This window comes from Nanorana parkeri, unplaced genomic scaffold (assembly GCF_000935625.1).
Source record: "Nanorana parkeri isolate BGI_ZX_2015 unplaced genomic scaffold, ASM93562v1 scaffold159, whole genome shotgun sequence".
In the NCBI taxonomy this organism is placed as follows: Eukaryota; Metazoa; Chordata; class Amphibia; order Anura; family Dicroglossidae; genus Nanorana; species Nanorana parkeri.
In genome coordinates, this window is record NW_017306427.1 from 2,129,630 (window position 1) to 2,139,206 (window position 9,577).

The window sequence follows — 9,577 nt, forward strand, 5'->3', positions numbered from 1 at the left end:
TCTTGTATCCGCAGTATTCACCTTGAACACAAGGTAACAGAGAACCCAAACCCCGTCCCTATGTGTCACCCCGTAACAGGAAGCTCCCCAAACAAAGACCTTCATGGCAAGATGGATTGTACTGACGTGACCAACAGCCTGGGCGCCTCAAGAAGAGACTGTAGGGGACCGGTCACACAACGTGGAGGAAGGATGCCGGAGCAAGGAATACAACTCAAAATGTACATATAAAAAAGGTCTCCATCCAAAACACAAAGCGGGAGAGTCCTAAGTGCCTTTAATTGTTGGTAATACCATCACATGAAAGCAGCCAACATATTTGGAGGTCACAAAAGTCCCCCTTCATCAGGGCTTAGAATAATAGAATGGGGACTTGAGGGAAAATCAAATGGATCCATAGTTGGTGCAAAACCTCAGTTTGGATCGAAATTCTAGAGGTTTTGGTGACCAATTGTATCACATGGAGGAAGGTTCCGGAACGAGGAATAAGGTGAGTATTACAGCTCATTCCTCAACTCACTGACGGAATGAGCAGGTAACCCCTGCAGGGTGCGTTGCACTTTCTACTGAATGATGAAGTGTTCTGTGTGCAGTGTCCGGGGTGTTCATGGCAGACTCACTGAAATGGTAACACTCTTGTTTTATGACCTCCACAGATAAACCATGTCTGCAGGAAATCAGGAAGCCCAGGAGGAAGAACTGCTAGCCCTCAGCAGTATATACTCTGAAGATGAGTTTAAGAGAGCTGACACTGCTCCAGGAGGGGAGATCAAAGTGTGTCTGGAACTTCCCCCAAATTTTACAGTATCTGTTAAATGTAAGTGAGATAAAATGCGCGTATTACGTCTAGACTGAACGCTTACTAATGTGTGTACTAAGCTCATGGCTGGTATGCTGCAACTGAATAAACGGTTTATACAGCAATAGATCCACCTTCTAATGGTATATAGCCGCCTTTCTCAACTAGGGTTCCTCCAGAAGTTGTTAGGGGTTCACTGAGCACTGAGCAGTGGTGGACGGGTTTGGCTTTGTCTGCAGAGGACTGGCACCAACAATAATCGGCAGAGCCAGTGGTGTGGGCTCGGCTGAGCCTCTTATTTCTCAGGTAAATAACCACTGTCACCATTGGTCTTTTTAGCTGTGTGTAAAAGGAGAGCCTCTCATATCAATATAAGGGGTAACGTTTCCTACTGACCACCAGTGTAAGGGGTTCCTTCTTCTACTGACCACCAGTGTAAGGGGTTCCTTCTCTCACTGACCACCAATGTAAGGGATTCCTTCTCTCACTGACCACCAATGTAAGGGATTCCTTCTCTCACTGACCACCAATGTAAGGGATTCCTTCTCTCACTGACCACCAATGTAAGGGATTCCTTCTCTCACTGACCACCAATGTAAGGGATTCCTTCTTCTACTGACCGGCAATGTAAGGGGTTCCTTCTCTCACTGACCACCAGTGTAAGGGGTTCCTTCTCTCACTGACCACCAGTGTAAGGGGTTCCTTCTCTCACTGACCACCAATGTAAGGGGTTCCTTCTCTCACTGACCACCAATGTAAGGGGCTCCTTCTTCTACTGACCGGCAATGTAAGGGGTTCCTTCTCTCACTGACCACCAGTGTATGGGGTTCCTTTGGGGTTCCTTCCCTCACTGACCACCAGTGTAACGGGTTCCTTCTCTCACTGACCACCAATGTAAGGGGTTGCTTCTATCACTGACCACCAGTGTAAGGGGTTCCTTCTCTCACTGACCACCAATGTAAGGGGTTCCTTCTTCTACTGACCGGCAATGTAAGGGGTTCCTTCTCTCACTGACCACCAGTGTAAGGGGTTCCTTCTCTCACTGACCACCAATGTAAGGGGTTCCTTCTTCTACTGACCGGCAATGTAAGGGGTTCCTTCTCTCACTGGCCATCAGTGTAAGGGGTTCCTTCTATCACTGACCACCAGTGTAAGGGGTTCCTTCTCTCACTGACCACCAATGTAAGGGGTTCCTTCTTCTACTGACCGGCAATGTAAGGGGTTCCTTCTTCTACTGACCTCCAATGTAAGGGGTTCCTTCTCTCACTGACCTCCAATGTAAGGGGTTCCTTCTCTCACTGACCACCAATGTAAGGGGTTCCTTCTTCTACTGACCGGCAATGTAAGGGGTTCCTTCTTCTACTGACCTCCAATGTAAGGGGTTCCTTCTCTCACTGACCTCCAATGTAAGGGGTTCCTTCTCTCACTGACCACCAATGTAAGGGGGTCTCTTCTACACTGACCACCAGTGTAAGGAAACAGGAAAGCCCTGCGTGTGATAGCTTATAATGTTCTTTTAATAATCTCATTGTCTTTAGCCGACGCTGCCACAAACTCCATACTGGAAAGCTTTGAGGACATAGTTTTGTTTCTACCACCAATTGTCCTGAACTTTGAACTTCCTCCAGGATACCCCTCCACTATGTGCCCCATCTTCACACTCAGCTGCAAGTGGCTTTCGCCGGCACAGGTACAGCATTCACTCATAGAATGTCAAGATATGATTTTACAGCTGCCACTATTTCCCCTCAGAGATTATGAGCATCTTTGGAGTTACGTCACATAGTAGATCCCGTGCTTTGGTTAGACATTGAGAACATGAAGAATCTGTTCAGCTCTCTCTTGCTTAAAGCGTCAAGCCAAGTAAAACATCATTCTTACATCTCTGCAATGGATGCGCATTTATCATTGTATACATGCTGCATACACAGAAACATAATTGGAGGTAGGCCAGAAATATAGCATGTGACTTCCTTCCTCTGTGACAGGAAAACACCGAGCTTTTGCGGTATAACCAGAAGCCGCACTCCATAGACCTTCTAACTTGAATCCACACTTTATTACTGATACACCATACAAACGCTCCCCAGACCCCCTCACTCGTTTCACCTCCAAGGTTTAATCATAGAGAAACTCATCTCTATGATTAAGCCTTAGAGGTGAAATGTGTAAGAGGATCTGGGGAGCGTTCGTATGGTGTAACAGTAATAAAGTGTGGATTCAAGTTAGAAGATCTATGGAGTGCGGCTTCTGTTTGTACCGGTGTTACTACAGGTAAAAGCGCACCTTTTCTTTGCCAGCACCCGAGAGACCTTCGTTGTGGGAGACATTTCGAAGCACGTGGTGTCAGCCCTGCCTACTTCATTTCTGATACATTGCAAAGAACACAAACCTCTTCTCCCCCCCGCCCCTTAATCATCACCATAACCCATTCTCATCCCTCACCCTCTCCTTATCACCATAACCCCCCATCTCCTTCCTTCTACTCATCTTCATATCCCCTCCTCTAATTCATAACCCCTACTCAACTCAATTAGCCCTTCTCATCTCCATAACCCTTTCTCTTTACCATAACCTCTCCTCCCCCCTCCCTTTCCTCATCTCAATAACCCCTTTTCATCTCCATTATACAGCATTATCTCCCCCCCTTACTTCTCATCTCCATTACCCCTCCTCACCTCCATTACCCCTCCTCATCTCCATCACCCCTTCTCATCTCCATTACCCCTCCTCACCTCCATTACCCCTCCTCATCTCCATTACCCCTCATCTCCATCACCCCTTCTCATCTCCATCACCCCTCCTCATCTCCATTACCCCTTCTCATCTCCATCACCCCTTTTCATCTCCATTACACCTTCTCATCTCCATTACCCCTCCTCACCTCCATTACCCCTCCTCATCTCCATTACCCCTCATCTCCATTACCCCTCCTCATTTCCAAGGGAGGGAGCACCAACTGATTGAGGGACAGCAGGTGAGCGATCTACATCATTCTTGCCTAGGTGAGGAATCTGGAAGTGGCGGGCTGCACAGAGGTATAAAAGGTATTTACTAAGAAAAATTAAGTCTGCAAATGTGTAATGGGGGAGCAGAAGAAGGAAAGTACATTCTATAGTACAAGGTCCACTTTAGGCATTTATAACACCTCCATAGTCTGGGCATTGGAATTGGAAGTAGACAGAATACTGATATGAAATACAATTCTTTAATCCTTTTTGCGCTTGATATTTCAGCTTACGTCTCTGTGCCGGCGTTTAGACGATCTATGGGAGGAGAACAGAGGATATGTCGTCTTGTTTGCCTGGATGCAGTTTCTTAAGGAGGAGACGCTCGAGTATTTGAATATAGAATCACCTTATGAAATTCAGCTTCACAATGATGGAACCCAAACCTTGATGGAGACCGATGAGAAGGAAAGTCACTGCAATGCCACAGCTTCGGCCACTCCTGAGGGGGGAGCAGTGGACGGGCGCGCTATACAAGATGCCCAGTCTGTGTCTGCACTCATCAGACACATATCGGACTTTAATGAAAGCCAACAGAAGAAATGTTTTGACAGCAAACCGTACTTATGCAATATCTGTTTCTCTGACAAGCTGGGCAGCGAGTGCACGTATTTTAATGACTGCAGCCACGTTTACTGTAATGGCTGCCTTGGAGACTACTTTGAGATTCAAATCGTGGAAGGGCAGGTCCGTGCGCTGAATTGTCCCGAGTCCAAGTGCACGTCAGTTGCTACACCTGCTCAGGTAACCTGTTTATTTTATTCTTTGATGTTGAGACTCCATACTTGCCATGCGGGCATCAATTTATGATGGTTGATGTACCGAAGCCAGTTGCTATGGCATTTCTATCTCACAACTTACACGCAGAGCACATTAAGTAGATCCTACTACTTAAAGGAGAACTATGGGGTTAAGGTTTTTCCCCATAGTTCTCCTTAGGGTAACGGGAGGACACAAACTAGCGTCCTCCCATCACCCTCGGCTCAGTATAGCTCGCGGTATACTGAGACGCTGCAGCTGAAGCGGATCCCGACAATTGTGCTGGGATCCGCCCAGCTGCGTGACTGACAGCTGGCTCTGCCTCTCTAGACCAGTCAGCGCTGGTAGATCGGAGCGGGGAGGGGGGAATCCAGTCCCTCCCCTGTCACGGCAGAGAGCCGTGACAGGATCGAGAGGTGAGCAAACGCCGCTATGTGTTTGCTCACTTTCCGATCTACTGAGCCGACCTGTGACAGTCTCATTGTCACAGGTCGGCTAGAACTATGAGGCGGAGTGAAAAGCACTCACCTCATAGTTCTCCTTTAAGATCCTCCAGCGCAGAGCTGCATAGAGGTTACAGGGCTGGTGCAGTGATGCCTACCCATCGGTTCCTTGTAGGGATGCACCACAATTAAATGTTTAGACCGAAACTGAAAATTACTTTTTTTTTTTCCAAATTTTTTTTTTTTTTTTAAATAATTTTTTTGAGTTTTATTTTTTTTAAACTGTTATTGTATAAACAGATCCCTGACATTTCCTTTTTAAAATAGAAAAAGAGATTGGGGGGCCGGTTCACACCAGTGCGATCTGAAAAAATGCTGCATGCACTATTGTTTCAGATTGCAGTGGACCGGAACGCATACACTGATGGCGATCGCACTGCAGGCGGGGGGCATTGCTGCAGTGCCATTGACTTCCACGCACAAAAACACACCCCCACCTGCCCCTGAACGCAGGAAGCCGGCCGGGATTCACTCCAGTGCGTTCCAGCAGCGAATCATGTTGGAATGCACCGGTGTGAACCGGCCCTGAGGACACAGAGCCCCCAATCTCTTTTTCTGCAGCTCTGAGTACAGAGGCTTCCTGTTCATTTACAGTCTGGAGATAGTAAATGTTTGCTATTAACCCAGACCTTTATACTGAGCTGCTTCCTGTTCGTTCATACAGTGAACAGATAGTAAATATTTACTATGTCCCCATTCATAAATGAACAGGAAGTGATGTATAGCTCTTCCTGTTCAATCATAACTGGAGATGTATTAATTACTATGTCTTCAGTTATTTACAAACACTGAGTGATCAGTACTGATCGCTTAGTGTTTGTGCTCCGCTCTCCATCCTTACTGCTCCACCCTCTCCTGCCTGTCACGGGAGCCGAGTTATCCTCCCCTCACTGCCCCACTCAGCCTCTTGCCAACTTCTCTTCTCCCTGCTGGACACCGTCAGCCGGACCGGCTCTGTGTCCCCCTAGAAGTCAGTGGCTGTACGTGGCTTTAGCCAGGTATACTCGGGTAAGCATGCATATGGAAATACAACCCCTGGATGCAGACAGTATGTAATGCATATTGCTTTACACATTTACATTATATGGACCCCAGGCATCCGTGTACAAGACTCCAGATTTTAGAGTTACTATTCTGTGAATGGTGTAATTGTAGATCCAGAAAGCAGTTGATATTAATACTCCATAAAAGTGTCAATTTGTGTCCTTTGCAGGTAAAAGATCTGGTAGGGGAGCAGTTGTTCAGCCGCTATGATCGTCTCCTTCTTCAGTCCACTTTGGATATGATGACCGATGTGGTGTATTGCCCTCGCCCAGGGTGCGAGACGGCCGTAATGCAAGAGCCAGAGGGCACAATGGGTATTTGCACAAGCTGCCAGTATGCTTTTTGTACCCTTTGTATGCTGACCTACCACGGACTCTCCCCATGCAAAGGAACAGAATGTAAGTCTATGTTGGCTTTGTAACGAAGATATGATGACGTTTAGGGATGCTGTTAGGTTCGCTTTTTGCTTCATGGGCAGCTATGGCAAGATACTTAAAGCTGAACTCCGGCCACTCAAACTCTTATTTAAATATATTATCCAATAATCACAAAGAGGGGAATTCATCAAAACTGGAGCAGACAAAATCTAGAGAATGACCCATTTTCTCTATGATATGCTTTGTTCTTCTCTCTTGTTTTGCTGGTGCTGGGCTCTAAGGTAGTGGTAGGCAACCTCAGCACTCCAGCTCTGGTGAAACTACACGAGTATATACTCGAGGTGCATCAAAATGAAAATTTCAAAACCGAAATAAAAAAAATTGTCAGGCCGAAACCGAAAATGTTTTTTTTTTTTTTAATATTTAATTTTTATTAAATATTTTTATGTTTTACTTTACTTTTAGGGGCTTTGGGGAAATATTAGGGGTCTAAACAGACCCCTAATATTTCCCTTTTAAAATAGAAAAAGAGATTGAGAACACAGAGTCCTCAGAGACACAGAGTCCTCAACCTCTTTTTCTGCAGCCCCTGTTATCAATGAACAGGAATCCTCTATGCTGAGTGTTCCTGTTCATTCATAACACGAGGGCTTGGCATGTTTACTATAACCACAATCATGAATGAACAGGAAGTGATGTAGATCACTTCCCATTCATTCATAATTGAGACTATAGTAACCATACTATGTCCTTCAATATTTACAAACACTCAGGGATCACTGATCGCTGAGTGTTTTCACTCGCTCTCCATCCTGACAGCTGTCACAGGAGGGTGAGCAAGCGGTGTGGGAGGAAAGACGCCGGCCGCTCACAGCGCTCTCCTCCCGCAGCACTTGGCCGCCTGTGACACTTTCTCTCCTCCCCGCTGGGACACAGAGCAGCACCCAGCGGGGAGAAAAGAAAGCAGGGATGCGCCGCTGTATCGCCAGACAAATGGCACTTTCGGCATTAAGCCAAAAGTGCCATTTTCAGGCCGATATGTTTCTGCGGTGCATCCCTAATAATTATGTTCTCGGTGCTGCTTAACTAAAGTATGCCGGTAATAGGAGATTTTACCCAGGACTGGCCTACAGTTTTTTTTGTTTGCCAGTGTCCAATCCCTCTGTAGGCGGCAGTATAACCTTAGCGCACATGATGTCCCCTGTCCTTCAATGGAAAAGGATTTTATAGTGAGTACAACAATCCTATTTATGTGAGTGCGCCTTTCACTGATTTTTCTCTCATTTAACAACTCCCTGGCATTCAAATATTTCATTCTTAGCACTGTCGGTGGTGATATAATGTCGCTGGAAGTTTGTTGTATGTGGTTTCAGTGTTATAAAACCGCATACACTGTAATCATATTATAATGGGAATTCATAGCGGTTTTATATTCCTCTTTTCTTTCTTTGCATCCTATGTTTGTAAAACAAAGATTTCATATACATAGGGAAAAAAAATATATAAAATATCAGTTTTCAATCTTTTACATATTTCTTATGGGCCTGTACGGGCTTTTAAATATTATGGACCGCTTCACGGACGCAATTTTTAACCTCGTCATGTTGGGTATCTATTTACTCGTCATAACCTCATCTTTGGGGTATTATATTGTGGTTTTTAGGCACTAAAATTACCTAGAGTGTATTTTTTACTTACATTTTGGGTTTGATAAAGAGTCGCGCTAATATCATGCAATGTAAAAGCTTGCAACTGCCGCTATTTTAAGGGTCTGTGCTTTCAGAATGTATATAATATTTTGTGGGTTTTAACCACCTCCCGTCCATGGCCGTTCCTTGTAGCCTTGTAGGAGCGGGATACCGTCTTAAGACGTCCTTCCCCTCCCCCCTGCTCGTGTGCGGCGCTCAGCGCGCACACGAGTGTGGAAACTGTCAGAAATGTAAACAGCCAGTGATGGCGGTTTACATTCAAGCGATCGGGCGTCTCTAGAAACGCCCGATCGCTTGTAGTAGGTGCGGGTGTGCATCCCCCCTGTACCGCCACCGATGCCGGTCCCGAGATCCGCTGTGCCGAGTACGGCTGGGACTGGCACGGCAATTCTGTCACTGGTGATCAAAGGGATGCAGTACACGCTCCCCCTCTGATCTCCTCTCTGGTCCCCGATTGCAGGAAGTGATGTATATTACATCACTTCCTGCATTCACTGTCACTTCCCGGCAACAGATGCAGATGGGGAGCTGCTAAAGCAGATCTGTGCTTCATCAGCTTCTCTGGGGGGTCCCTAGGTGACATTAGGGGTCTTGGAGACCCCTGATGTCTCCATAAAGAGGACCTGTTATGTGAATTGGATATCACATAGGGAGCTTAAAAAAAACACATTGGCATTGAAAGGGTTAAAGTAGATGATTGTATATTCATATGAGTTTATATACCTTTGGCAGCTGGCTAAGTTCTAGTAGTTGCCTATTGTAGTCTCCTCTCATTTTTTTCTTTTAGAATGATTTTAACTCAACTCACTAACTTACTTTTTTTAGTAGAACCCGAGGAACCCGCAGAACCCGCAGAACCCACGGATCCTGCACGCAAGAAACGTCGTGATAGAGGTAACCTAACTATTAAGAAGCATGTGATATGAAAGGTCATTTGGTGCTTGGTGACAGCAGAATTTGGGCTTGTGCAGTGCTGGGATCTCTGAAAGCACTGACATACTTGCTCCTGGAGCTTCCAATGTTTAACTGTATAATCTGGGAGGAAGGGAGCACCCCATTGGTGGTGAAGCAGATTCATTCTCAATCATTTGATGCCATATTTTTCTCTTGTTGTACAATTCTTTATCTTTAGCACGATAAAAGGGAACCCAGAAAGCTGGACATTGTTTTTAATTTGGGCTTTTCATAAATTAACATATGTAAGGCCAATCACTAAAATTCCATATACGCTTCAGCATGTTAATGTCATTTTAATATTTTTCATCTGCAGCCTTCATTAAAAAGAGCTCGGTGATCCTGCCACAAAGGCCCTTGTGCACTTCCTGTTATAGAGTGACAACGCTTCTCCCCATCTCTCAGTTTGTCTCCTTGCTTGACA

At 45.7% G+C, this 9,577-nt stretch overlaps 1 protein-coding gene across 1 annotated transcript; it reads left to right on the forward strand.

Annotated features, from left to right (window-relative positions):
* The first annotated feature begins 654 nt into the window (after positions 1 to 654).
* LOC108785395 (E3 ubiquitin-protein ligase RNF14-like) lies at positions 655 to 9,068 on the forward strand. Its single transcript, XM_018554453.1, has 5 exons — positions 655 to 817; positions 2,338 to 2,489; positions 4,036 to 4,551; positions 6,283 to 6,511; positions 9,055 to 9,068. Coding segments are annotated over exons 1-5 (1,053 nt in total). The 5' UTR covers positions 655 to 663; the 3' UTR covers positions 9,057 to 9,068.
* Positions 9,069 to 9,577: the final 509 nt, after the last annotated feature.

Coding starts and splice junctions, on each gene's coding strand:
- LOC108785395 (XM_018554453.1), top strand. CDS start 664: ATGTCTGCAGGAAATCAGGAAGCCCAGGAGGAAGAACTGCTAGCCCTC. Junction 818..2,337: donor TTTTACAGTATCTGTTAAAT/GTAAGTGAGATA, acceptor CATTGTCTTTAG/CCGACGCTGCCACAAACTCC. Junction 4,552..6,282: donor CAGTTGCTACACCTGCTCAG/GTAACCTGTTTA, acceptor TGTCCTTTGCAG/GTAAAAGATCTGGTAGGGGA.